This window comes from Gavia stellata, chromosome 2 (genome assembly GCF_030936135.1).
Source record: "Gavia stellata isolate bGavSte3 chromosome 2, bGavSte3.hap2, whole genome shotgun sequence".
Classification (NCBI taxonomy): domain Eukaryota; kingdom Metazoa; phylum Chordata; class Aves; order Gaviiformes; family Gaviidae; genus Gavia; species Gavia stellata.
In genome coordinates, this window is record NC_082595.1 from 73,391,271 (window position 1) to 73,419,218 (window position 27,948).

General features: G+C 42.8%; 1 protein-coding gene across 1 annotated transcript; it reads right to left on the reverse strand.

Annotated features, from left to right (window-relative positions):
- Positions 1–1,005: 1,005 nt before the first annotated feature.
- NT5E (5'-nucleotidase ecto) lies at positions 1,006–24,192 on the reverse strand. Its single transcript, XM_059835563.1, has 9 exons — positions 24,151–24,192; positions 19,320–19,542; positions 13,829–14,017; positions 10,269–10,466; positions 8,620–8,771; positions 5,569–5,677; positions 4,622–4,771; positions 2,863–3,063; positions 1,006–1,163 (listed from the first exon to the last, which is right to left on the reverse strand). The coding sequence occupies exons 1-9, from the start codon at positions 24,175–24,177 to the stop codon at positions 1,006–1,008; spliced, it is 1,407 nt and encodes a 468-aa protein (XP_059691546.1). The 5' UTR covers positions 24,178–24,192.
- Positions 24,193–27,948: the final 3,756 nt, after the last annotated feature.

Here is a 27,948-nt window from a genome sequence, read left to right on the forward strand (position 1 = left end):
CCTTAGAGGAGACAGGCTTTTGAGTTACGGTCACAGTTTATGATAAGGCCAGGTTATGCTGTAAAAAGCCCCATAACTGGACAGCTTCCAAAGGAGGCTGCAGTGCTGCAGGAGTCAGTGCGTGTATCCAACATTCTCTCTGAATGTTGCTGATACAGAGCGGTGGTCAGGAGTCCTGTGCTTTGGTCTTTGGAAAATGGTGTAAAATTGAGCATATTTATATGAAACATAAACATAGATTGTGTTCTCACTCTAGATACAGTCCCCAAACTGGTTGTATTAAATAGTGAAGTGTATATATACTCAATTTGTTAAAATTGATCAAAATCAAATCAAGCTTTCATTGGTATCCTTTATTAATGGAAAACGTAAGTGAGATGCTGCATCTTCAAAAGTAAAATGGAAAACCTTTTTTTAATTGCATGTAAATGGACCTCCTGTTTTTAATGACACTGCGTTTAATCCAGCTCTTTCAGGCATTGGTGTAGGTATGATAAATATGACTGGAAGCAAAGTAGAATTACAAGATTGAAAGCTTTAACCCTGAGTGGAGATCAAAGAAAGGTACGTACACCTATAATAGATTCATTTCTAGAAGCTTGTTTACATTACTGATTCTTAATCAGCTCACTGTCTAAAGCAGCTAAAAGAATTCGGCAAGTTAAAAAAACCCCATTTCGGTCAGTGGTTGTTTTATGATGGAGCATTAGTATTCACTGATACTTTGCTTCTTGAAACATCAAATTGAATTGTGGGTTATGGAAGTCTGTTTGTACCTGCTGAGTAACTAAGAGAAGTCATAAATTCTGCCCACTCATTCTGCACCCTGTGTTTCAATGACTTTACCAGATTAAAGGCAATTGCTTGAGCTGCTTACTGTTGACATGCAGAAACCTAAACGCTTACTCATTTTAAGGTGTAAGAAGAGAGAACAGTTCTCTTTTCCTTTTGTCAGCACCATCTCTCCTCCTGCTTTCCTCTAAATAAAAACATAGTGAGCAAAAATCAAGTATGCAAGAATGTTACAGTGAAGAGTACAGAAATCAGGGTAAGACTTCCTTCAATAAGACTTCCAGAAGAAAACTTTATTCGACCTTCAACTGCTGGGTAAACTCTCTTCATTCTTTGGAGGTAACGGGAAACAACCTCAATATCGGGTTCACCTGAAAAAAAACAAACAAAAAAAGATCCAGTGTTCTCTGCAGCAGCCAAGCTCTCAACCAAAATTTAAGAACCTGTCTAAAACTGCAGTTTTAGCTCAAGTCTTAAAGCAAACTGTTTCCTACGGTTTGTCATTCTGAGTTGGAGCCTGCCATCAAGACAGTGTAGGGGGGTGGAGAGTTGTTTCTTGTGCACAGATAAAACATCTGTGGTGTTTTGTAGCTTGAATTTTTGGTAGCAACTCATATTTTACTGGGGGGGGCAGGAAGGGAAGAGTTCTCTTTGCATTGTCTGGCTTGTTTGTTTGTATCTTTCTGTTACAATGGTAACTTCCAGTCAGATTTAGGGAGGTTGAGATAGTCTCCCACCTGTTTGGGGTAGAGTGCTATAGATCTGGCAAACCTTTTCAAATTTAACTTCACTTTTTTAGGAAGACATTCTAGTTTGTGTGCTGCTGCGTGCACACAAAATGTGATGTGGATTTTCTACAGTGGAAGACCCCCTTGAATCAGTGCAGCCAACCATGTCGTATGAGCCCTTTCTGATCCAAGCTCTTACAATCCTAAAGTGTAACACCCTCCATCTTAAAAGTAATTATAGTTTTGCTTCTCAGCTATACTGGACTACTAGAACCTTTCAAGTTGTTCCCTTTCATTACACCCAATGATTTTTCTCTGTGTGACTTTATTTCTACATGAATAGATATTTAATGAAAACTACAGCCCCTGTGCCCTGCCCCCAGTGTACAAGCAGTACGCTGAATTTGATTAAAAACACCAATCCCACTTGTGAGAATCAATTTTAAATTGAAACACCTTTTATAACCAAAAAAAATAGTCTGTAATGAAGGTCCAAAAAGGAAATTTTTTTGTAAAAGCATGCTTTCACCATACAGAGGCAGAATATATGAAATTAAAGTTCTGCAAGATGTAGATGTGCTCCTAGAAGATACTTTTTTTTCTTTTAAATACAGCACTACATCCTTTTTGTGTTTTCAGAAATAATTTTAATTTCAAACTTGCTCAAGTTTCCCTTTGTCCTAAAAGATGTGCATGTTGATTGTATGAATACTGAATTTCTAACAGTTTGCAGATCTTAAGACAGCATTAGAAAACTCTTCCTTTCTACCTCTCTCATGCGGTGTCTGTCGGCACCCTGCGTGCTGCTGCCTGCGGAGCTTGCGAGAGGCCCGCTGCTTTTGGAGGGGCACGCTCATTCTGGCAGGACAAGTTGGCATCTTTCCCCTCGCCTTCTGTGTTGCTCGCCTAAGCTGCATGTCCTTTAATGGCAGAGGTAACGATTCTGCGTTTGCAAATACATCTATACAGTGGAAGTTTGCGGTCTAAAGAAAATAGCATCTTTCTTTTTGATGCATTGTTTAGTAATAAGTGCAAGGCAGTACATGTAATATGTACTCTCTATAGTGTGCTTTTTGCTTTTTTCCTAGTTTACAGTCATCTCAGAACTGCTCTCTAAGCAGTGCTGAATTGATAAGGCTTAGCTTCTCTTTGAAACTTTTGTGATTTAACTGAAAAATAATATAGTTGCTGGCTACAACCAAAACTAGTAATCCAGAGCAGTCAGATTAGAAGCAAATTTAATCTATCCTGAAAAAGCAAAAAGCCTGAGACTTGTACTATAAAAAAATCTTTTAAGTTTTAGGAATTGTTTGTCTGCTACCCTGTTGGAGCCCATCCTTACCTTTACTGTATCCCAGATTTTTGTCTTTCAGCATATGATAGCCATCTCCTCCAAATAACATATAGGACGGAAGAGTCACATTGTATATTTCATCCATCTGGAGTGGGACGTAGGCTGGGACTCGGCAGGTTGTGCAAAGCACTTCTAAGCTAACTACTCTGCTTCCTGGGTCTCTGGAGAGATCATAGACCACGTGGATGCCTATGAAAATATATGTTTGAATGCCACTTTATGCAGTGCCTATTGAACATATAGGGCAAGATACAGCATCCTCCACCATTTTCAACAGATTCTTTACAGTAGCTTATGTGACTTAGAAGTTACATTATTCTGAGTGATATCAGTTAATACCCTATTTTCTTTGCACAATAATCGGCTTTTATCCAAGAAAATCCATGAGATAAGATTAGAGAATTGCGGAAGTACTGTCGCATCTGAGTTACTTCTCTGATCATCTGTTCTCATCACTATTCCACAGAAGGAAATTACTAGTCATGGGATTAGGATACTGCAAGATAAAAATACCTTCCCTTATTTCTACAGTCATATGCTTTCTCATTCCACTGTCTTGTTGGCTGACATGACTTCTTCTAAAGCCAGCCAGCCACCCTAACTTAGCAACTATTACAGATAATAAGTACTGTCCTGAAAAAAGAAAGCCAGGCCAGGGCTGAACGTTGCGGTTTCTACTTACTGTAGAAGTAATGGTTCTAGTTGCGAGCCTTCCTCAGTCAAGGCCTGGGGAGAGTTAGGTCCCCAGAACAGCACTGCCAAGAATTTGCTGATCAGGAAGCCACTAAAGCTCATCCAAAGCACAGAGGCTTTTCCAACCCTGGCACTCTTCCTGTACTGGATCTTCTGTCCTGAACCCTTTCCAGAGCTTCCAGTTATTTTTTTTTCTGTGAAAAGGCAGCAAGCAGAAGGGCTGCTCCTGCTTTACCTTAGTGGTACCGAAGAACCTGGTAACTTACTGGTGAACTGTGCGTAAGCCATGGGTTGTGTTCTTGGCATGTAGGGGCTGTAGATCACATGGCTACATGGCGGGAGAGGTATGGAGGGGGAAAAAAATCCCTCAGCCCCTGCCCTTGAAGCTTAGCTTTTCTGGTAAATAAACAATAAAATCCACACTGCATCACAGAGAGACCAGGAATAAATGTGACTGTAGCCTAGTACACATTTGGGTAAATACATAGGGACCTGCAATTCAAGAAACACATATGTTTTTAATATCAACTGTTCATCCCTAAAATATTTAGAAATTCACTGGAGCAATTCCATAGCCCATTTGGACTAACTCTAAAACTGTCAGCAATCATTAGGCAATGGCACAAAATGATTTTGATAAACTGAAATTTGGCAATAACTGGCAGAGACATCCAGTCTGGGGTTTCAGGTAGGCTGCCAGTGAAGAACTGAAAAACAGAGTTTGTTGTAGCGATTACTGTGTTACAGCTATACTCAATTACATCTTCCTGTAGTTAACGGAAGTGTTAAAAGTGCTGCCGTTATGGGTTATTGAACCAGCTGGGAATCCTGTCTCTGCTGAAGGGAACAGCGATGGCTTGCGTGCTGCAGCAGCTCAATTAAACATATGCAGGATAAACAGCGTTAGTCAGCTGGCACGCATGAGGCACAGGGTTAGGATGTATGGCCAACTTGATTTCCATTCTTAAAGGGGCTTCCAGGTGTAATACAAACAAGGCCAACAAAAGGGATGGTTGTCTTGGGAAAACTGAGGAGAGGAAGGAAGAAAAGGTACCTCCAACCTGCAGCAGCTCTCCGCTTCCTCTTCCATATCTGCGCACACTATGCTCAAAAGCTTCTTTCAGAGTGGAGCCTTTTACCCTCACCAGATCAAAACGACCTCCAAATGGCAAAACAGACAGCAAATCTTCCACAGTAATGCTGCCTGGAGGAATGAGACTTTATTTACATTAATTTTTCTTTTAAAGTTTACAATATTATTTTAGGATTGTTTAACAGTACGCATTTGGCAAGGAACGTGCCAAATACAATTAAAGAAAATGAGGGCCAGTAGAGGTGAGGATCACATGTATTGTCCCAACCAAAGACCCTGCATCTTGATCATCCAGCAAGTATCAAGACTAATAAATCTGAGTTTGATGTAACTGCATGTATTGCTATTCAAATAACTTTACTAAAGGAGATTACAGACCACCAACCTAAGATGCAGAAAAACAGATATTCTTACTAAGGCAGATTTCCCAATTGCCTAAGACTTACTCATGTAGACCTACAGAAAGATTTAGCTAAAATGAAAAAAATGTTTGTTTTCATTTATGTGATACCAGGAAAATAAGAACTGTAAAACCTTAGCATTCAGAAAACCCAGAATTCACTTATTCTACAGCAGATTACAGAAGGCTCCTAGTGACCATACTGTATGACCCTCTACAGTAGGAGGTGAAGGAATACCTACTACCTTTCTTTGTTCCAAGGCAGCAAGGAGAGAGGGAAATGATAAAATGCATTGTGTACAAGTAATGCTAGTAACTGCTATTAATGTCAGTCTGAGTGCAGTTGGGCTCTAATGATGGGTAACTATTCGAGAAAGTTTGAAACAGCTTCCAAACACTGTGCAAATCCCATAAAACAAGCCCGTACCTAACACTGGGTTCAGGCTTGCATGATAACTTGATTCTTCCTTCTTGATAAAGTTGTCATTCAGCTTGTAATTTTACATACCATTAGTGCTCTGTTCATCAATAGGTGACCGTATCCCACCTCCATTCAGGATGCACATTGAAACATGGTTCCATGACTTTTTATCCGGAAGTCCAACATTCTCATAAAGCTACCAAAGGAAAATGTTTAAACTGATTTTTAATCTTCACTTAGTCTATGCTCTGGAAATTGACACCCAATAGAATCTGAGACTGAAAAGAGATAGAAAAGATTTATATCTTCTTTGACATTACTTTCAGCCCCACTGTAAAATACTGCATTATTAAAAAAAAACCCATGGCAAAACACAGTAAGTATTTTGCTTTGTTAAAATAGTTGCCTTTTTCTGTAATGAACTCTCGAACTCTCCGATAGTCTGCGTGTGTATGACATGACCAGAGCAGGCCAGCTGAACAAAGGAAGGATGATTTTTTGATTCCAGTGACTGTGATAAAGACAAATGATTTGAGCGTATTTGGAGAATTGGGAAGTGAAGAGGACCTTAAATATAGCTGTACATTAAAAACATGTAGGGGAAGATACAAATTAATCTAGCTCTTGTGGTATGTTGCATACAATTAAGATTTTTCAGCTTCTCTGAGATTGGTTTTTAATATTTGGAATGGTCTTGGCAAACTAGAAAGATGTAGAAGAGTGGAGGAACAGGAAACAGGCATACTAGATCAGACCCAAAAGTCTACTCTGCACAGCATCATGTCTCCAACAGTGGCAAAACTCTGACAAAATGCAAGGAGAAGATAATATTTGCTTGCAGCATCCTAAGTAGTAAAGAAAATGGAGACCAGGGATTTACTCAGTTGCATAAGGATGACAAGCCTACAATGTTAATCCTCAGAAATAACTGAGTAAACCAGGAAAAGGCTGAGAAAAGAAACAAGGGTAATGGAAGGGATGGACTGGTTTCCATACAGGAATGACTATGGTTATGACTCCTTAGTCTCACAAAGAGAGAAATACAGGAAGGGCATGACAGAAGTCTATAAAATCAAGAAGGGCATGTGGAGGCTGGGTAGGAATTGGTGTGTTTTATCATTTGAAGAATGATAAAATACTAAGAAAGATTCAGAGAGGGGTGACAAGGATGGTCAAAGACACAGAAAAGTTTCTGAACATAGAATGATGATGCAGGCTAGGACTGTCTAATCTGCTAAAGAGACAATGGAAGGAAAATATTTGAGAAGCTTATAAAATCATGAGTGGCGTGAAGAGGGTGGATAGGGACCAAGTGTTCCAGTGCAAGGACTACTCTTTGGCCTCCAGCAGGCATCCAGCCAGTGGGCAGCAGGCTGCATATGGACAAAATAGCAAGGTCTCTGCAGGATGTGCAGGTCAGTGGTGGAGCACCCTGCCACCAGCTGTTGTGAAGGCGAAAGGCTGAAGGGGCTCAAGGGGAGATGGGCAAGTTCAGGGAAGAGAAGTTCCAGCAGGTGCTAGTAAATACCAAGGCACCACTTCTGGCTTGGAAAGTCCCTGAGCTGCAAGCTGCTGGGAGATGGAGGCAGATTTGAGTATGGTGTCTCCACAGGCTTGCCTGGGTGTACACTCTTCCCTCACCATCCTCCCTCGGTCACTCTTGGAGACAAGATGTTGGGATGGTCCGTCCTGTCCTCTGTTCTAGTTTGGCCACTTCTCTGTTGCACCCCTATGCTAAGTCTTTGCAGCCTCTGACTTGTAGGTGTGTAAATCCTTTGTGGCTCCAGCTTAGTGATCAAAGTTATTCTCTATAGCCAGATCGTAAGTTCGTAGCTCATACTTAATGAATGGATTTTTTCTGTTTGCTGATTTCAGTCTGAACTATACCTCCTAATTTACAAATCTGCAATTCCTCAGTTCCCCACAGAAGTATTTTTAAATTTTGGTGTACACTTGCTGCTTTCCAGTCCTAAGCATAGAGGCAGTGTAAAACAAGAGCTCACACACTGATCTTAGCAATTTCACGGCCATGTCACATTTGACTTCCTTTAAAGTCCTTTGTAAAATGCTTTAAAAGTGCCAAAGCATTTCATCACATTTTTCAAATAAAAATATAAAAAAGTCTAGCAGGAAGAAAAAAGCAAGGTGCTGCAATTTTAGTAGAACTGTATGCAGAATTCCCAAATATTAATCTAATTTGGAAATTAGCCCATGTACTAAGAATTATGTTAAGAATTACAATAAAAGCAATCACATGGACTGGATGAACAGCTTTGGGGAAATACCTAAATGAAAACTTATTATTAATTGGCTCCTCACTTTGTGGCAATGCTGCAGGACATCTATGGCAGTGCTCGTGTTCTGGAAACGGTCACATTAGTGAATGTTTTTCTCTGGAGCACCCAAAGGAAATGGTGCTGCTGTGGGAGAGTAAAACAATCAAAACCAGCTAGTTTAAAAACTGGAAGTGGCTTCTCATAAAAAGACTTTCCGGTGTTATGACTGTTAAAGCCCAGCAATACCTGTCAGGATGCAGCAGGGGCCAGTGGCTCCCTCTGGGCTCAGGTGCTGGGGGCTTTTACCTCTTCTGCGTCTGGCTGTGTGTATTGCCTTTGGCACTCCTTTGCTTCAGCTGGAACCTTTTGGACTCTTCGGGGGTACAATTCGTATCAGTAACTTGGCAGAAAACTACACAGAAATTTTTTTTTCTCGCTAGCGCGTTATAAAAGGGTGACAGCAGAGCCCAGCAAGTAATGACGGGGCAGAAGGTAAGTGCCAGGAGCAGGGGGCCAGGAGCAGGGAGGGAGAGGTGCAGGGAGCAGAGCTCTCCTCCTTGCTTGAGGAATGGGCTCTTAGATCAGACCACTGTGTCTCTTAAAACCACAGCCTCAGAGCCAGCTGCGAACAAGCTCTCTATATGAGGATATACACAAAGAATAAACCACTCTTTACTCTATTCAGCAAGATTCATTATAGCCTTGCTTCCACTAGACCTTTCTAGGGATGCACTTGATGTTACGGTGTTGGAAAGCAACACAGAAGCCTGTGCACTGGTAGTTTGGAGCCTGGGAGCGTTTCATCTGACAGCTCTGGAGTAACACTTAGATGTGATTGCCACCTGCAGTGGCAACGTCTTACCACAGCATCACAAAGCAAATTTCCCATGTTACATTCTTCGAAACGGCACGCTTGGCTTGTACCGTTCAGGTAAACACTAGTTTTTCCAATCTCTTCAGAGTAATTCCCCAGGTTTTTCCTCCATTTTTCCACTTCTTCTTTAATGTGCTCATCTAGAAAGTAGTATAAAAGTATAAAATAAGCATCACACGTATCTCTCATTAGTGACACTTCAGTGAATACAAAGCTTAGGAAAAAAACCCTGCTCTTCATGATTCTATAATGTTACACTTTCCCAAAGGCTCTTCAAGCAATACAACATGTACACTCACTTCAAACAAAGCCTGGAAAGGGAGCAGGCAGGATGAGTGAACAAGCTATTCCTGTGCCACAGCAGTTATCTCTATAACACTTAAAAATATTTTTGCCCAGTACTGTAGTAACCTCTGACCAATGGGGTTTCTAGCACCTACCTTGGCAGGTGAGAGAAATTTTAATATACAAGTGAGCTTGGTCTTTATTTATCTTCGTATCTTTTTTTTTTTTTTGCTAATTATAGCTTCCTCCCCTTTAACGTCGTGCTAAAAGGAATACTAGCTCAAATATCAATGTCAAGAAATAAATGCTCTATAGAAATTAATTCTCTATGCACATCTGTCTGCCAGGTGCAAATCTAATTCTTTCAGGAAGAAAACAGATACAAAGATACTTGTATATAAAGACAGATAATGTCACAACTGTTTTATATCAGCTATTAGTTTTAAGCCATTTGCTATGTAACTGTCAGCAACAGCAACATTTATAAAACGAGCACTTACGTGTCTGAATTTTTACTTTTACTGACATCAGACAGAATGTAAAGCCTCTTTACCTCATCTCATTACATTAATAGATCATTGAGAATGACGTAGTAAGTAGGAACATCTATGAACAAATAATTTTTAAAGGATTTATTTTATAAATCATCTGGTAGAACCTAGAAAGTCTGATAAAAGCTTAGAGCTTCATACAGCAAACACTGGACAAGAAACAAAGACTAGATAACCACCCCCAGGTAATTAAAGAGCTGACAAAAAGCAGGTAACAGAGCTCGGACGGAGTTATGAACAGAAAGCAACAGAAAGACTCTCCTCCTCCCAGTTCCTTAAATGTTTCAGAGCTGAAACATTGAACACACTCAGCACTGAAAACGGGAAGTCATGGGTTTGTATATTGTATTTGCACATTGCCAGTGTATTCCAATTTTTTTCTGGAACATTTCCAATTTCCTATATTGCCCTAAATTCTGTTCTGAAGAACCCAGCCTCTGGCAAAACAGTGTAAATTAGTCCTCATAATCTTTTAAATCATAATTACAGGGCTAGCTAAAATGAGTTCTGCTAAATGGTAAGGCAGCGTATCACCTGAATTCCTACAAAAGGACTTTCAGTGACTTTAAATAGACAAAAACATACACTGAATTATTGCATATTCAAAGGCCACTGTTCAGAAACAGGAATAGAGGCAAATGGGTACAACTGTAACACAGCCTGAACCCCACACAGAAGAGAACTTCAAGCCCAGGAAGAAAGCTGAATTCTTCTGCGACATTGTACTGTGTATTTAACATCATAATAACACTTGAATTGTAGTCGAGTGCCGCAGGCAAATTCAAATGTCTAGTCCGGTACCTTCAGGAACACTGCTGTCCAGCAGAATGGGGTTTCCAACCGCTTCAACTACATTTCCTTTCTTGTCAAATGTAACATTTAAGTAACCAAGATATTTTCCATACGCGTAAGCTTGTACAACTGGCACCTTCCTCCCATCATCTGAGTCAACCATGAATGGATACGGGCCAGCTGGCTGTTCAGTAGAGGGTGGGGTGCCTGCATGAAACAAGCATGTAAAGCGGGTCTTCAGCTCGTGTGACCTTCAAGGAATTATTAGAATGACATTTCAAATATGTCTTAGCCTTAAAAACCAAGTAGGATATTAAGCAGAAACAACAATGAATGTACGGACGACAAGCATACATTCGATTGTTCAGTTATGTTATTTCATGACAGACAATGTTGTTTTCAGGGCATAAGCTCTAGTAACTGCCACAGTGTTTTTTAAGTTGTGACAGCACACTTGTCCATGACATCATGTCACAACAGCAACAAAGGAACTTTTCATTCCAATTATTTCATTCTAAACCTCTCAGTAATGCACACATACCAGCCTCCAGCTGAAAAGTTTATTGTTAAGCTTTCACACTACATTATTCTGCAGCAGATAGAAAATGAGAATGTTAGTAAAACATATATAGGACTTGTTGACATGAAAAAGTCTGAACTATTTTTATTGATAATATGCAGTCAGAACACCTACAAGCGGTTCTGTGAATTTGTGCATACACCCAACTGATTTTTTTTTACTATACCAAACTTAGCCTCCAAAATTTCAGACAGGCTGCAAACCCTCTGCAAAAGCGAACTTCATTAGCATTAGAGTTATGTGGTCTAGAGTTATGTTTAAAACAAAACTCTTATCAACCTGCAAAGTTTGAAGGGCAGTTAGATGTAGGACTTGGAAACACATAGATTAAAGCAAGGCATTTACAGAGAAAAGAGATCTCAGCTCAGTCGGCTTGGGCTACCACAGGATTTAGAAACCACGCAGGGGAGGAAAGCGACAAAGAAAACTACACAGCACAGCTCTTGTCTCAAGGGTACCAGCCTTCTTGCTGTCTGCTTGACAATATTATCTGAGTAGTACCACTCCCCCCCTGTTACTCCCGTCAATATTTCTACCCCCACCGTCAGCAAAGACCAAGGTCGGGCAGCTCTGAGAGGCGTCACGTTCTGCGTGGCAGACCCCACTGCAGAGTCCTCTCAAAGCCTGCTGCTCGCTCCTGTCCCAAAGCCGGTGGCGTTTCCCATCCATGTGTTGGCGAGAGCTGGGGTGCCAGTGGGGCGGGGGGGTGGGGGAGTGGGCGCAGAGGACATGGATCCGGAGGAAAGCAGGCTCTTCACTTCCACTGCTCACAGAACAACTGGTTTCCTTACATTTACAGTTGTTTACATAATATGAAATCCTGGGATAAGCAGCATGACAAATGTTCCTCCTAGAACTCCAATATGATTAATATTTATCTCTAATCCCTCCTCTCCTCCAGGGAAAACGGCTGTAACAAACTACAAGCCGAACCAAATTTACCAGAGAACTAGTTTTTCTTTCAGCCTGGCTGACAGAGTTGGTTTCTTGGTGGTGCCTCTTCACTATTCGATATTTATTTTGGGAAGAATTTAAGAAATCATGTAGCTAATGAGAACCCTGCAGGCTTTATGCATGTAAAAGTAGCTTTGAATTTTTTAGAACTGAAAAAGGAATTGGTTTTGATCTCTTGACCTTGTGTAGTCCTCGAATGAACAGAGCATTAGCAAGAGAAAGTTACGCTTTCTGGTCATCATTTTAGTTTACATCAGCTGCGCATGATTAAGTGCTTGTCTCGAGCCTTATTCATTTCTTGCTTTCTGAAGAAACACTTTCTGACACTAATACTTTCTTGCAAGATTAATTATCACTGCAACATTATTCCTTTATAAGATAGATGTGTTCCTTCTGAAATGAAAAGACTTTTTAGTGCATCTTATCCCCAAAGAAAAAAGCACCAGAATTCATGCACACATCTCAGTGAAAGCGTGAGATGCTGTTTCATTACAAATGCTGGGTAACTGAAGAACCTGTAACACTTTCCTATTTTCTTACTTTGTTTTAGCCAACACACTACGTTCTCAGAACATCCTTTCTGATGAAAACCAGAAGTTAAAATGCTCTAACCTAAAACTGCCATTACTGTTTGAATCAGTTCTACAAACCCAAAGCACACCTGAACAAGTCAAGACATTTGCCACATAATCTGTGGATAAACCAGAGATTTGCAAATGTCTTAGAGACAATAAGTTGGACTAGCCCAAGATTAGGCCCTTATATTAAGATATCTCTATGGAGGTGTCTGCATGGGCAGTATATCTCTCAACTCCCATGACAGCCAGATTCAGCTGACCAGCTGGTACGTCACCACTTAGACTGAGCTGAAACATTCTCCCAAATTCTGCTGCCAGTTATTGATTACATCTCTATTGTTTTAAATGAGAGCTTATATGCTTAATGTAAACATAGACACACACACAGAGAGACACTTAAAATTAGGTGTTTTACTCTGCTGTCAAATCACCTCCACAGATGTGGCTATTTCATTGTGAGTGTTGGCTGACAGCTTTGACTCAGAAGGGAACGGTTCACAAATGCACTTCACGGTGCTCCTGGATAGATCAGCAAGTGCTTCACAGCACTTGGACTAAAAATTGTAGACTTAGACCACATTCTGTCAAAAAACATATTTTAACTAAATAAGTAGATACATATTTTTTGGTGCATCTCCCCCAGATATTTATTCTTATTTTCTATTTTTCTCACCTCTCCAGTATTAATAAAAAAGTAAGACAGACTTGTTTTATCAAAACAGTACAGCCCTTGGAAAAGGGACCAGAAACCACGCCCAGCTGAGGTCTTTAACCTGAAGGCTGCAGAGTCCCATCCCACGTGCTCTCTCTGGCCTTGTGAATCTTGAGCAGCTTCAAATGGGGAGAGATGGAACAGCTTGACCTATCCTAGTCTGACAGTGGGGTACTCACTGGGATGACAAGGGATGTGCATGTGAACGCCTACAGATCTAGACAGGATATGAACTCAGGTATCTCAACTCCTGGAGCACTTCCGATCACAATTCCAAACTACGAACAGTGGCACCTCTTTGGACCACACCCAGTAAGGTATTTTGACTCCTATGGCTACCACTTTGAGGCACAAACTCCCTACAGGCATTGACCAATAAGCCTGTGCAAAAGAATCTGGATTCCACTGTGTAAACCCACGATGAATGCACGCTCTGAATACTGTGTGCATCCTTGGTTTTCCCATCTTAAAATAATTTAATAAAACTACCTTTGTTCTTCTGTCCCGCTTTGTATAGGTCACCTTGAACATCCACAGCATTAAGGAACATTTCAGTGAGTTAGGGAATTTCTTGCTCACAGACTGTTTTAAATTCTTCCACGGAAGTTATGGATAGGTACCAGCTATGAATCTGGCCCAGCATAGCCAGCAGTAAACTACATTTGTAAAAGTCCTTTGAGTTTAAAGAGAAACAGTCAGTTTCAGCTTTGCTTTAGAAGCAACATTTTAGTAAAAACTAAAATACCTGTATAGAGGAATGTGTTTGTATGTCCTCCAATTACAACATCCACCCCTTTCACCTTCTGGGCAATATTCTTGTCCACAGTAAAACCAGAGTGTCCTAGTGCAATTATTTTGTTCACTCCCATAGCAGTAAGTTCATTCACTTTTACTTGCAATGCTTCAATTTCATCTTCAAAGATTATATCATCCCCTTAAAAAAAAAAAGAACAAAATGAATGTATTTACAAACTAACTTAATTATTAGTTTTAAAAAAATAATGTAGTTGATACCGGATACTCTTTTGTATAATTAATGGAACTTTGAATGTCAGTAGCTTTCAAATGTCCTCGATTGGTTCAAGCTCCTGATCTGATCCGATGTTCTCCAGTTTCTCAGGAGCACCTATGTGCTTAGACTAACACCACATCCCTGCACTGAACTGCATATACTTGCCTGTACTGAACAAACTATAACTCCACTAAAAAAATATCCAATGACGGCAATTGTGGGATCAAACACTGAATAGCTTTTATTATTTAGCTAGAGAAAGGAAACTAAATATGTCAGTAAGTGTTTGAGTATAAACACTTGTATTGTAGTTTAAAGCTTTTTTTCTTCCCAAATTATATTTCTTTGAGATCTTCTCTCTTCTCCCAAGCTAAATCTCTCTCTTACTCCACACTCATCTCGTTCATCCCTCCCACCCCCGAGGCTTTAAACAGCAGCTTCTTCAAAGTCCTGCACTAAACTCTGAACTGCCTTTTTATACAAATTATCTCACCTACCATGAACCACTCTCAGTAATACCAATACAGCACAGCATACAACTGAGCTACCATCCTGAAACGAGAATATAATGAATGGAAAGTCTGGAAAGGAGAAATCTTTTCCGGACCACAATATTGGGAAACTCACAATCTTTCTGCAAGGTTTCTGTGCCCGCTGAAATTATTCTAACATGACAAACAGTTACAAGAGCACTAGACAAACGTGCTTTTATCCTGGGCACAGTGTTTTGGGTTGCGCAAAAGGACTTCCTATGCAAGAGGCTAACTTCTCTGACAAAGTTTTAAGAATAAAGTTTAAGAACAGAGTCAACAAACTGTAATCCTAAACTTCCTGGTGAAGACAACCGAGTAACATTTCTACCAGTCCCCCCTCTACCTAATTCCTCTCCTTCCTGCAGAGTTTTTTGATCAAACCATTTTGAAATATGCCTTTAAAGTCAAAAGATTTACATTATTTCATAACAAAGGGAGGAGCGAAACGAATTCACAATCCAGTGCAAAATGTCTCAGGAAATTAAGAGGAAGCTGCTACAATGGAAGAGATAAAAGAGGGTTACATAAATTGGTTTAACACCACACCCACTGAATAGTTCTGTTACTGCCAGAGGGAATCTCTGTACTGCACATTGCAGAGTGAATTGTGCAGCGCATCCCCACATTTTCGTCTTGTGGACCTCTTCTTAGAATCAGAGTCATAAGTTAAATGAGGTTGGAAGGGACCTCCAGGGGCCATCTAGTCCAAAACCTGCTCAAAGCGGGAACTCAAAGCCAGATGAGGACGCTCAGGGACCTGTCCGAGCAAGCTGAAATTCCACAGCCTCTCTGAGCAACCTGTTTCATGGCTTAACTGCTCTTACCATGACAAATTCTTTCCTTACGTCCCACCATAATTTCCTGTGGTAGTACTTCAGCCCATTGTTTCTTGTCCTTTCTCTGTGCCCCTCTGGGAAGAGTCTCCTTCTGTCTTCTCCATAAACCCCCTTAAGACAGTGGAAAACTGCACTTAGTTCCGCCTTAGCCTTTCTTCTCCAGGATGAAGGAATCCACCAGCTTCAGCCCCTGTTTGTACATCCTTGAGCATGACAGAAGCTGGGACTGATGCACAGCTACTGGCAAAAGGGGAAGTCCAAGAAACGCTCCATGGGCATAGGCCCTTCGCGTGCTGGTGGACCCGCTGCAATGGCCATGCAAACCAAGGTGCAAGGACCACTTCTGGAAAAACAGCTGAGGTCTATAAACGAGGAGCAAGACACTGACTAGCTGTGTTAGCACGCAGTTGCCTGCAGGCTAACTTCTTGTGATAACCAAGCTCTCCCCATCAGCACCAGCTCTGTTACCCCTCTATGCCACTGCAGCCTACAATGCGCCGTACACCGAAAACGTATTATTATGAATCTTCAACTGATATTAAAACGAACAAACCTACCTCCCTAACCAGGGTAAAACCAAGGCCTGTCCCACACCACTAAGTCCAGCTCTCTCCTGGGACCATTAGGGCAGGGCACAGGCAGCCACCGGCGCTGGGGCTGGCAGTGGCACTGCCAACCCACCCTCCCAGCGACTGCCTGCTGCCCACATCGCCCTCAGAAAGGGATTCCTGCCTGGGGGCTGCAGGGGCCTCTCGCACCCCCTCTCTGCGACCCAGCCATGGCATCTCACACAGCTGTGCATCTTAGTCATCTCAGCACGTGATCTAATTGAGCTGGAATGCGTCAGCAGGTTCAAAAGTTATACAGTGGGGGACTGTAAGAGCAATTACACAGCACTCATTTCTCTAAGAAACCAGGCAAAAAGCAATATACTATTTAGTACTCAAATGCCCATTTTCCAAAACAATCTGAATTGAAATAAAGTTCTAATTTAAGAGTTAGTTATTGTGCACGTCAGTATTTCACTTCTTTTTCAAGGTATTAAACTGATGTGACATCCTCTTCTCTGTTTAGTTGGGGTAGAGTTTCAGATAAAGCATCCAAACTGTGCTATAAATGAACAAGGAAGAAGAATTGGCTGCATGTTAAAAATATTACGCAAGCTAGCCAGAATAAAGTGGAATAAATGGAATTTAAAATTCCACTTTAGAAAACTGGCCAAGTTCATACTTTTAGTAAATATTTTGCTGCTTGTATGGTTGTAGAGTAATCAGCTTTGGGTTTCTACGTTATACAAAGGGACAGTAGACAAAATGAGTTGCATTATTTCACAGCACCAAATGTGTATGTAGCACCTCTCAGGACAGATAAAGACATTTGCTGTTTTTTTGAGTTTACAACACGATTGCAGAACTACAGCAAGTGAGCTGGTACCATCAAATACTAGAAAGATGGTCTTGGGATTATCAATGTAAAGCAAATACATAGACAACTCTGTCTATGTGCCAAGTTATGAACAACTCTTGCAGGACGTGGAAAAACTGGATGAGCATTCAGCTGAGATAGCTGTATACAGCAATACAGAGGAGAACTTTAGAAAAACTGCCAATGAGCTGTAATCTATACATTGTGCTAAGAGTTCCCCATCCCTATGGTTTCCAAACAGTAACATTAACAGTACCTTCAGCAGAGATTAATTGTTCCTTCACAATGGAAACACTGAGATTTAAGGACTTCATAATCTGTTCAAGTATGTTAGGTGTTTTAAGCAGAGTATGAAAAGTACAAGTTGTAATTTCATAATTGTGTTGAAGTTATTAAGATTTAACAATGGAAGAAATCACACTCAAAAAACTTCCACAGAAAGTAGTCATGTAGGAATTCACATGTTTCAGCATTTTCAAGCTTCCTGTTTTGAAGCCTTGAGAATGCCCTAAGAGTGTACAGCATGCCAAGGCAATTGCTGCGGAGTCTGAGAAAACTGAATCATCTGGAAGAAGTGTGTAGAGATAAGCAAGGGGTTGAATTTAAAATCCACAACATATCTTATTCATTGAATTAAGGAATTAGGTTGATAATTATTTTGCCACCGACCCACTTTCGGCCATGGTTTTATTAGTCTGAAGGATTGCTAGGTCACGGGTGATACATAGTCACTGAGTTACATTAACATATCCTGAAATCCCATTTTCAAAGCTTCCAAATGCTTCTCCACACACTGAGAAGGCAAAGTGGAAAATTAGAACAATTCTGATCACTATAAATGTTGTTGTTAGAATTTGCCCTGCCTGTTACTCAATTATGTTGTGGGATATACGTAGCTTAGGACTGCTTCAGTTGCACATACGGAGCTAAGAAGCCTTCCCTTTTAACACTGTTTTTTCTAGTTGGGGTCTCTGTTATGTCTCAGCATATTGAGGCATTCAATGTGATGCCTAGATGTTACTGGAAATGCATATAAATGCTTCGGGGAATCATTCCAACACTATCTGGATTTTCCTCTAGTATATTTATTTGCAAGAAAGTTAATTCGATGACCTAACTGCACCAATACCATTGTTTGGAAGAAGAGCTGAGATCTATTTTATTAATCCTTAATGAAGAACAGTATCCGCTGTCTGTCCATTTTTCAAACTTCCTGTGATGTTGGATGGTATCTACCCTCATGCCCTCGAGCACAGGTGAAATTCTATTGCCTACACAAAATACAGATCAATTTTCTTTTTCATTGGGAGAAAAAAAGGACTCCAAAAACACATCATTGTAAAGCAGGAGTGAGATACGGAAGTCTATTCTGACCTCAGATGTCCATTTGCTGTTAGTTTAAGCATACAGCATAGGAATTAAAAAGCACAGAAGGAAGTTTTGCATTCTAATACTTCCTTAAAGGACTGAATATTCCTTTTCTCAAGAAAGCTATGCGTTACTTCTTTATTATTAAGCAATGGAAAATGAAGTAATAATATGAAGTCCTTTTTCAAGGAAAATGTTTTAAACCAGTGCTTAGGGCATCCCTACTGCATAAACCAGGGAAGAAAGTCTGATTTTGTCAGGGGGGCTGAGCTTTGAGCAGGCAGTGACTCAGATCTCCTTCAGCTTATTTAAATGTGTTTCTCATTCCTGTTGACCATTTTATTGTGCTAAAAAAAACCAAACCTCAACAAACCAAAACCCCTTACACGTCAGAATAAATAGTCAGAAACGGAGAGGTCTTTTTCCTCATCAACTCTAATTTTACTCATGAATGAAGCAATTGTGGTAAAAGCTGAATGGGTGTTCCTTAGACTAATTTCTGGAAATATTTGAGAGGCTAAAAACATCTTGGGCAACTTCTGCTTCAAAAACACATATGAAGCTCTCCTTGCTTTTACTAGGGCTAGACCACGGAGGCATCCAAGAGCAAAATTTCAACACACACACAGAAATGCCTTGGTTTGAACACATTTCACTCTAGAGACAATTTAATTTGATAATTAAAGTTTAAATTAACAATAAAATTAAAGTTTAAATTAACAATAAAATATAAAAGATTATAAATTAAAAAACCCAAACAATAATAAAAACCCCAAAGGCCTCTCCAGCTCTCCTGCAACCTCACTGACCTACTTATATTCTTAGATAATTCAGTGATGCCAAATAATACAGGTCTGTATGAAAATGGTTTTTAATGTTAACAAGCCTTTTCTAGTTTAAAAATCAGGCAGTTACAAAGCTGAATAATACAGGGATATACTGATAAAACAACAAACTTTTCACTTTTCAGCTGAAAACATTCATCGTCTTTGGATTCAGACAAGTAGGCAAGTAATAAAAGAGTAACAAAGGACATAAACTTACATACTAAAGAAAACATACCTGGCTGTGAAAGAAAAGAAGTTTCCTTTGTAGTATAGCCAACAATTCCTACTGGTTCTGAGTCAAAATGTACTATTTTAAAAGGATGAACATATTTCATCATTTTGTTCGCCAGTGGGGTTTTCCCCTTAATGTTTGCACTCAGGATTGTAAAATTAGCATTTTTAAGAAGAGGATCCAATAATCCACTCACACCTTCATCAAACTCATGGTTCCCCAAAGCCTGTGAAAAGCAAGAAGAAAATATAAAACCCTGCCTCCAAAATTCAGTATAAATACTTGCATAAATGACATACAAGGTATGTTTGAGAAGACAAAGTCTATGTTCTAGGGAAGAAAACCCCATCTTGTCTAAAACAGCACATTCCTGTTTCTCATGACCACAGAAATGTTACTTTTGTTTAGGTTTAGGTTTTTGCTTTTCAGACTCTCTTATATCAATACAGATGTGAAAGTCAAAAGCTAAAACCTATCATCCTGTAACTGCAAGAAAGAGTATTAACAATAACCACCAAGGAAAACACGTATTTTGTGTACGGAAAATACATTGTTTAAAAAAACACTGAAGAAAATGTTAAATGCCCATGACACTATTTGTTATCTTAAAATAAAACATGCATTTTAAGAGCTTGTGCTTGAACTACAGTTTTTTTAACACATTAATTCCCATTTAGTATGAGTTCTTGTGTGCTCTAACATGTAACAAGAAAATACAATTATCTAGCCATCACCAATATTATTACCCAGTGGAAGCTCTAATATTTATCAACTAGGGAAAATCTCCACAGACAATCCATAGTAGGTGTGTGCACATACATGCACGTGTGTGTACAACACTGTGAAGTGCTAACAGTATCACACAAAATGAGCAGTCCGGTTTATTTATTAGCAAGGTAATACCAACAAGATGAGAACGTTTAGTTGTTCTAGGTTGGTTAAGCACAGAAAAATGGACTTACCTTAAAGGACCATGGAACTTTCTGCTACCCACCCCTTTTTCATGCTCAGCCTAAGTTGCCACATGCCTGTGCCTGCAAGTTTGGCGATAGCTCGCAAAACCTTCATAGATGGCAACTTTGCAGAAGCACAATATACACAAGAACCTTCTAGCATATTTAGGTGTTAGTGAAGAAAAAGATACATCTATGGAAATATGGTAATAGCGTAACTTGGTACATGCTAACTTGGTACAAGTTTTCAGGTGGCAACTGGAGCAGAGCATGAAAGAGGTGCTAAAGCCTATGGGCCAACTCTTCCAGACAAAAGCGTGCTCATAATTTCATTCTGAAGATTAAGTGGGGATAGTCGCATTCACCATCTAAAAAGACTTATATACCTCTCTGCTCTACTTAGACAAACAACCCCTACGTGTTTGTTCCAACTTTTATTCCCCAAACAGATTATAATAACCCTGATCACGTTCCAACCCAAGCAGGACCCTGAAGCCGCTACAAGCATGGGAGCTCAGTGTTTTGATCAACTGACTGGTGGTGTCTTTCTTTTGGGGGAAACAAAGACTCGTGATTCCCCTGATCCCCCCAGGCAGGTAGTCAATGGCACTGTGGAAAAATCAGGAAATCGGCAGTAACTTGCATTGGCAACCAACTGCTCCCATTGATAGTGAGAACACTGCTCACACCCCAAAGAAGGGGCCAAATTGTTTGCATGTTGCTGCAGCACTTTTCCAAAAGAACCAAGAGCTATCTTTAAGAAAATCCTGACTTGGGAGGACACAATGCACTCCAACTATATTCCATTTCTAACCGTATTCTAACTGCAATCTAATTTGCTGTAAAAAATAAAAAAAAAGAATAAAACTCTAAGAAAACTCAGTTTGATGCTGATTGATGTTCTGAAAAGACATCCACGGACTGGTAGCACATCTCAGAATGGTAATAAGCTATTTCCTTTTGGCTGATGCATATGCCTTCTCTTCCTCCTAAATATGCAATTAACCCCCCCCCCCAAAAAAAAAAGGCTGCAAATGAAATAAGAATTTGCATTAGATGTAACTGCCATTAGCTTCTTGTGAAAAAAACGCAACCAACCACTTATGAAGCCTTGTTTCTCTTGGCTTTGTATCTTGCATTTGGATTATTTCATGTCCATTAGGATACAAGCTTTAATCAAAACTTTTCCCATGGTGTGGGTGGTTATAAAGTCTCTTGTTCGTGAGAAATCACTGGTGGCTAATAACACAGTTTTATTTTTGATGCAGCTCTTCCTCTGAGGAGGAGGATGTGGACCGTTTTGCGTTCCTCTACTCTACCTAACTACCCTTACGCCCAGAGCTTCTAGGACTCTGTACCTGTGCAGTATCCCTTCACCAAATCTGAATCCATTGGCCAACGTAAGTGTAACTCACAAGGGGGAAGAAACAGAAATATTCAGGCACACAGCATTGATCATATAATCCTCATTTTCACAAGAAACCAGGCTAAAAATATTTCAAAATCAGGATACAAATTAACAGAAGGATGCAACTTAAAAGTAAAACTAGAAGACTTCTACCACCCCTCCAATTACTGCCTTAGCAGTACTTACTTTGGATTTTGGTGTTAATTACACCAAAAAGCAAGCCTAGTGTCAATTACACCAAAAAGCAAGAAAATTTGGAAGGCAATACCTAGCTAAACAGGACAACATAGGCTTGAGGTGATAACGGGCACAAATGAGAAAAGGGCAAACCTAAAAAAGGAAATTTGTTCCATTCATGGAATAAACCTCTAACACTGCCAGGCTGCCCTAAATCCTCCTATGGCTCCTGCCCCCATCCTGTAACAACTTCTATGACTCATGTTCCCTCCTTCATTCTGTTTGTAATCCTACTCCTGTATCTCACTTCTGAACATTTCAGTAATCCCCACCCCTTCTGTCAGGGATGCGACTTCCCAAATTTTGCTTAAAGAAACACTAGCTCACCCTTCTGCAGTGTGGCTCTTACCTTGCTCCCTGTGCCCCCCCAGCCACCATCCCCACTGCATGGTCCCCATGGTCCACAGACAGAAGACTCGAAAAGTATGCTGCAGCGCTGCCCAACACTCGGCATCTGTCCTCAGGCTCTTTGGTAGCAAAGAAAGGTGCTGAAGTCTCTGTAGCTTCTCAGACTATCCTGTCCCCTTATATCCACTGACAATAGTCAAATGAGAATACGCAGCACCTCCACAGAGAGCAAGTGGTTGACTACTTCACCTGAGGCATTAGCACCCAGTACAAGCCTCTGGATATCCAATATGGTGTGGAATTATTTTTTAATCTCATTCTGATGAAAAAGCTCATGGGATCTCCTAAACAGTCAGCAGATGCTTCCTACATAATGTGTTTCTAAAACTAAGCACTAGTTCAACACTGCTGATTTTGCCTGAAAGAATTTCTTCTCGTGATATGATCAGGAACTGTACAAGCTCCGAGCCTGCCCATGAACCAGTCAAACCAGCGAACGCAAGGCTAAGAAACGACAGCCAGCAGCAAGCTTTGGGAAGAAAGGTAGGAAAAAACACCTCGAGCTATTTCTGCACTGCAGAACCCCAAAGTGCTGCCCAGCTCTCAGTAAGGATGAGTCCTGAAGGCACGCACTCCCTCCCATCACCATCGGGAGGAAAAACCCTGTTAATGTTAGTTTTATGATTAGGAAACCATTCATTATGCCATGCGAACAGGGAACAGTACCCTTCACAGACCTGTCTGTCTAGTATGAAGTGTTTTTAGCCTAGGAGAATGCATTGGGGCATTCCTTTTCCTTCCGTAGCTGTTCTGAGGCAGGGGAAAGAAATGGGTGAAGCCATTTTTACCTGGGAAAGGAAAGTCCAGTCCTTTCCAGAGAAAGCAAAAAAGATGAAGACAGAGGATGTGACATACACCGAAGATTTTCCCCTCAAGTTGTCAACTGGGATGAAATAAATACAGAGTCACTCTCAAAGAGCAGTCACTCTCAAACATGACTTTAATCTCTCTCCTCCTTTCTGGGGTTTGTACACAAGCAAAATAAGCCACGATAATTCTTTATATATGAATAGGCTGTTGCCCTGAGACAAAAGATTTAAGGACATGGAATGACACCCCCCAGTCTCAGTCTCAAATTCTTTTACTTTCCTCTCAGCACTTGGACGACCAAAAGAGGCAGAGTAAAGGTGTGGGACTGGCACCATCTCAGAGAGCTCCCTCACAGATGTGCTGTCACAGTCCCTGGGCCACTCGCACACAGACCCTTATGCCCCATCATGACCCAGCTCTGGTGGGACTGGACACGACCAGGGTGGGAGTGACAAAACCTAAAAATCCTCATCCTTCGAAACAGCACTGCCTACATGTGCCATCTGTCCCTTCCCGCAGGACCGAAGCCAGCAGGGCAGGCTGCGAGCCTCGGCCAGGGTTAACCCCTCGGCTGCAGGCCAGCTTCTCGCCCTGCTGTTGCTGGGCTCGCTTCCATGCCTCTGCCGACCCTGTCCAACAGAGCCAGTCCACCCCCCGCCCGCCCAAGGCCCTGCCCCTCCCCAGGGGAGCGCTTCCACTGCATCACTGTCTTTCCCTCTGGGGAGCCTTGGCATCAGCTCCCGGTTTCTGGCTGCCCGCGGGGCTGCCAGCTCAGGACTCCGTTCGGCCGGCTGCCCCTCACCTAGCGCATCGCTTCCCTTCGCCTTGCTCACCTCCCGCCCGCCTTTGACCACGATTTTAGCGTGACCTACACCCTTCTCTGATGCAACACTACCCACTCAAGGCGGCGGCAATGCGAAAAAAACGGCAGCGGGGGAGGAAAGGGAGGAATAGACCCAGCACCCAAAGGGGGGGAACCCCCCACCGCGCCGCTCGCCGCCCCCCCGGCCCGCTTTACCATGGCATCGTAGCGCAGGAGGTTCATGAAGTGGACCGCCTCCCGGCCCTTGAAGCGGGAGAACCACACCGTGCCCTGGTACTGGTCCCCGGCGTCCAGCAGCAGCACGTTGCGGTGCGCGGCCCGCTCCGCCGCCACCCGCGCCGCCCGCCGCGCCACGCCGCCGAAGCAGCCCGCCGCCCCCTCCGCGGCCGCGCAGCTCCGCGTCCCCGCGCCCTGCGCCTCCACCCGCCCGTGCACGTCGTTGGTGTGCAGCAGGGTCAGCCGCAGCTCCGCCGCCGCGCCCAGCACCGCTGCCGCGCACAGCCACAGCGCGCCCGCCCGCCACGCCATGCCGCGGGGGCTCCGCGCCGCTCCGCGGGACCGCTCGGGAGCGGCGGCCGGGAAAGGGGTGGCTGCGGGAGGGGAGGAGGGACGGGGAGCGCCGCGGCGTGGCGGGGAGCGGGCGAGCCGCCGGGGAACCCGCGCAGGCTGCGCGCCGCCGCGGGGAGCCTCTGGGCTGGGCTGCGCGCCCGCGCTGCCGCTGCGCGAGGGGAGCGGCTGCGACCCGGCCGCGGCAAAGGCACTCGCTGCCCGTCGGCGCGGACGCCGCAGGTGCTCCGCGGCTGCTGGGCGTGTGCAAGGGCTTGGGGCGGCCTCCCGGGGCTGCCGGGCACTTTCCTCGCCGCGCCCCGGTGCGCCGGGCGGCCGACACCGCTGGCCGCCGGTCCTCGGGGCTCTCTAAGCCCCAGGCGCTGTCCTGCGCCCGCCGTACATCCCAGCCCCCGCTGTCCCTTCCTCCCCACCGATGTCCTTCACCACAGCACAGCTGCTGCCGGGTTGGAGACGGGCTTTTAGCTGGCTGCTGGAGGTCAAACGAGATGAAAATTCAGCCAGCAGCGAAAGGACAAACTCCAATGCTTACAGGAAGCCTTGGTGAATGTTTAGTACTCTGAAACGAGTTTCCAAAGTTTCACATGAAAATGTTTGCTTTAAGGGTTCCACTCAACCTCTTTCCTCCTCTTTCACCAGCGATGCTTAAAATAAAGAGTGCTATTTCAGCCCTAAAAAGAGTCACACTACTTTAAGAGTTGATTTAATTATAGCTCTAGTGGTTTTAGTGTAGATTCATGAATTGCTTTCAATACTTTCCTTCCGTGGTTAAATGCTAAGCTTTTAGTTGCGGTTTGGCATATGCACATTAAGGGAAAAACCCGCCAATGCCTTAAATAAACAGCTCTTTAGGGGTACGGTGTGGGGCAATCGCCGTTTTGGTAAATCAAACTGACTGGTGGCCCCACCTGCTCCTTTTAAGTTGTGCATCCACAGTGTGGGGCCACATCTTCTACCACTATTAAATGACAATTATCTGGAGAGAGAAATTTTTGAAAGTTAGTTTTTGAAGTACTGTAACTTCTGTATACTTTCTTGCAACTTTTGGACAATCGCACATTGTAAACAGTGACTGACTGGTTGATTTTTTTCTTAAAAACAGAAACTTCCCCACTGTGTAGAGAAGTGACGGTTTCTTACAGCCTTACAGAGGCTGTAGGACTTGCTGTCTCCTTTCCGCCGGATGATGTCATGCCCCAGTTTCCTGGGTAGCCAACATCCATGGGATGGAATCTGAACTAATTTGGTCTGTTTGTTTCCTCAAATGGCTGGAAAGTGAATGAACCTGTATTTTCTTCCATGATGGCTATGCTCCACTGTCCCCGTGCCTCCATATGTGACTTGAATTAAAACAGCTGTGTGGTTATCTTCTCATTCCCTTGGATGACTGCGCTGTGTACTGCCTACCCCATCTCAGGGGAATCTCTAACGGCATGAGCTGCACTTCCGAAAACTGGAGTTGTGCTTCCTCTCCTCCTTTTCACATCCCCCTTGGCTACGCTTTCCCCCTCCACTGGCCTGTTCTGACAGCCTGGATGGGATTCAGTTCAAAGCCAAGGCACATTTAGGCATCCACAAGTAGGTGCCTACATGTGCTCTAGTTTGTGTAAGTTTTCATTGTGGCCAACGGAAATCTTGTCAGGACAGTCACTGGCACTTAGAGAGTGACCGGTCACCCTAAAATAAACAGACCGGCTGGAATTCATCACTTAAACAGAGGTGCTGGTCCAATTTGGTGCACCTCCAGAAGGAGGATCTTGTGTGGGGCTTGTGTTTTATCTGCCAGCCTCACGTGGCTGTCTTGGATGTCTCTTTTTGGGCAACTGAGTGTCACATGCCATGGCTGGTCTGCTGGATCGCTCTCCAGAGTGCATTCCCTGTACAGACTAGATTTCCACTGACTTTATGAGCTTAAACAGCTCATCAGGTGTAGAAAGTAAACACCAGTTCAGCCACACCCACTTCATCCTGATCCAGTGGCCCTGCTCTGAACCTGCTAGACAAATAGCAATGCCAGCATTACCAAGTGGCCCAAATCTGCTAGGAAGTCAGCAGTGTCAGAAACAAAAGAAAACTCTGGCCAGTCGCTCTGCTTCTGCATGGCCAAACTTGCATGCATGTGTGCACTTAACACCATTTATCTCATTGGCATCTCATTGGCATCTATTTGGCCTTGTCTTCTTTCCTCCTCAAACACTGTCCCCAGCCACACCATTTCTAAACAGAGGCTGGTTCTGCCCACCACAGCTCTGTGCAAACACAGAGACACGGCAAAAACCCAAGGGAAGCAGAATGTACTTCATACACAATATTGTCTTTGGCTGGTACAGCACAGCCCTACCCCAAACGCCACAGAGCTCTTCATGCCTGCAACAGGCATGCTTTAGTCTGGTCCAGGAGAGTGTATCAGAAACAGTCTGGGCTTCCCTGAAAAGACACTGCACCTCATGTATGAGGGATGGACAATGGAGTACTCGTGAGGGGCCCACCCCGCTTCTTGTGCCAGCTGGCCTTGGCTGTTCACAACGTGCCCCTTATCAAGCTTCTCATTCTGATTCTGCAAAGATCTCATCTCATGCAACATTCATTTACAAGGTGATCAGACATATAAATAGCCATCCTTTTGCTGTGGGAAGGGCTCTTTGACGACAGTGCCTCTATTCTGGGAAGCAGCTTCCTGGATATTAATTAAGGCAAGAAGAGGGAAAATATGTGGGACCAGCCTTGTGCTAAAAAGGCCTATTCCAGAACCATGCTGGGATACTCAGAGCAGGCATATCTGTGCTACTAAAACAGGATGTCCACTAGATATCTTATCCACCTGCTTCTATTGCAGCCTCTCCAGCCTACAACCGATGTTTTAAGGAAAAGCGTAACACTGTGAAAATGCACAGAAATACACCTGAGGCTCCTGGAACTGAAGCTAGAGAAGACAAGAGAGCACCAGAAAGTGTGTGTCTAACAAGTCTATGAGAGAGGGCTAAAGAGAGGAAAAAAGTGCTTCATGAGTAACTGTTAGTTGACTCCTTCCTTTCTCCCCTGCTGCTCCTCTGAAAGAAGCAATTAAGCCATGCTCAGGATGTCAGTGGCACATCCCGTGACAGTGGAGATCGGTCTTTGTATTCAGCACTGGCGTATGTCTCAGGAAAGCTCTTCCAGAGCTTCTTTAATAATTTCCAAAGCTCTCACACAGGACCGGTTCTGACATGAGCTAAAGTGTTGCAAACCTTGGTGGGGCAAGGGTGAGTTCCACAGCCAGCCAGCAGTACCTTGAGAAACCTTGTGGTTTCCTTCTAGGAAGTGTGTTGCTCTGTATTGTTCCTCTACACCACTCAGCAGAGCTGTATGGGTAACGAGCTCTTGGTCTTACTCTGGAAGCCAGCATGGAACGAACGCTAATGAATATGTCTTGACTTTTTGGGTTAA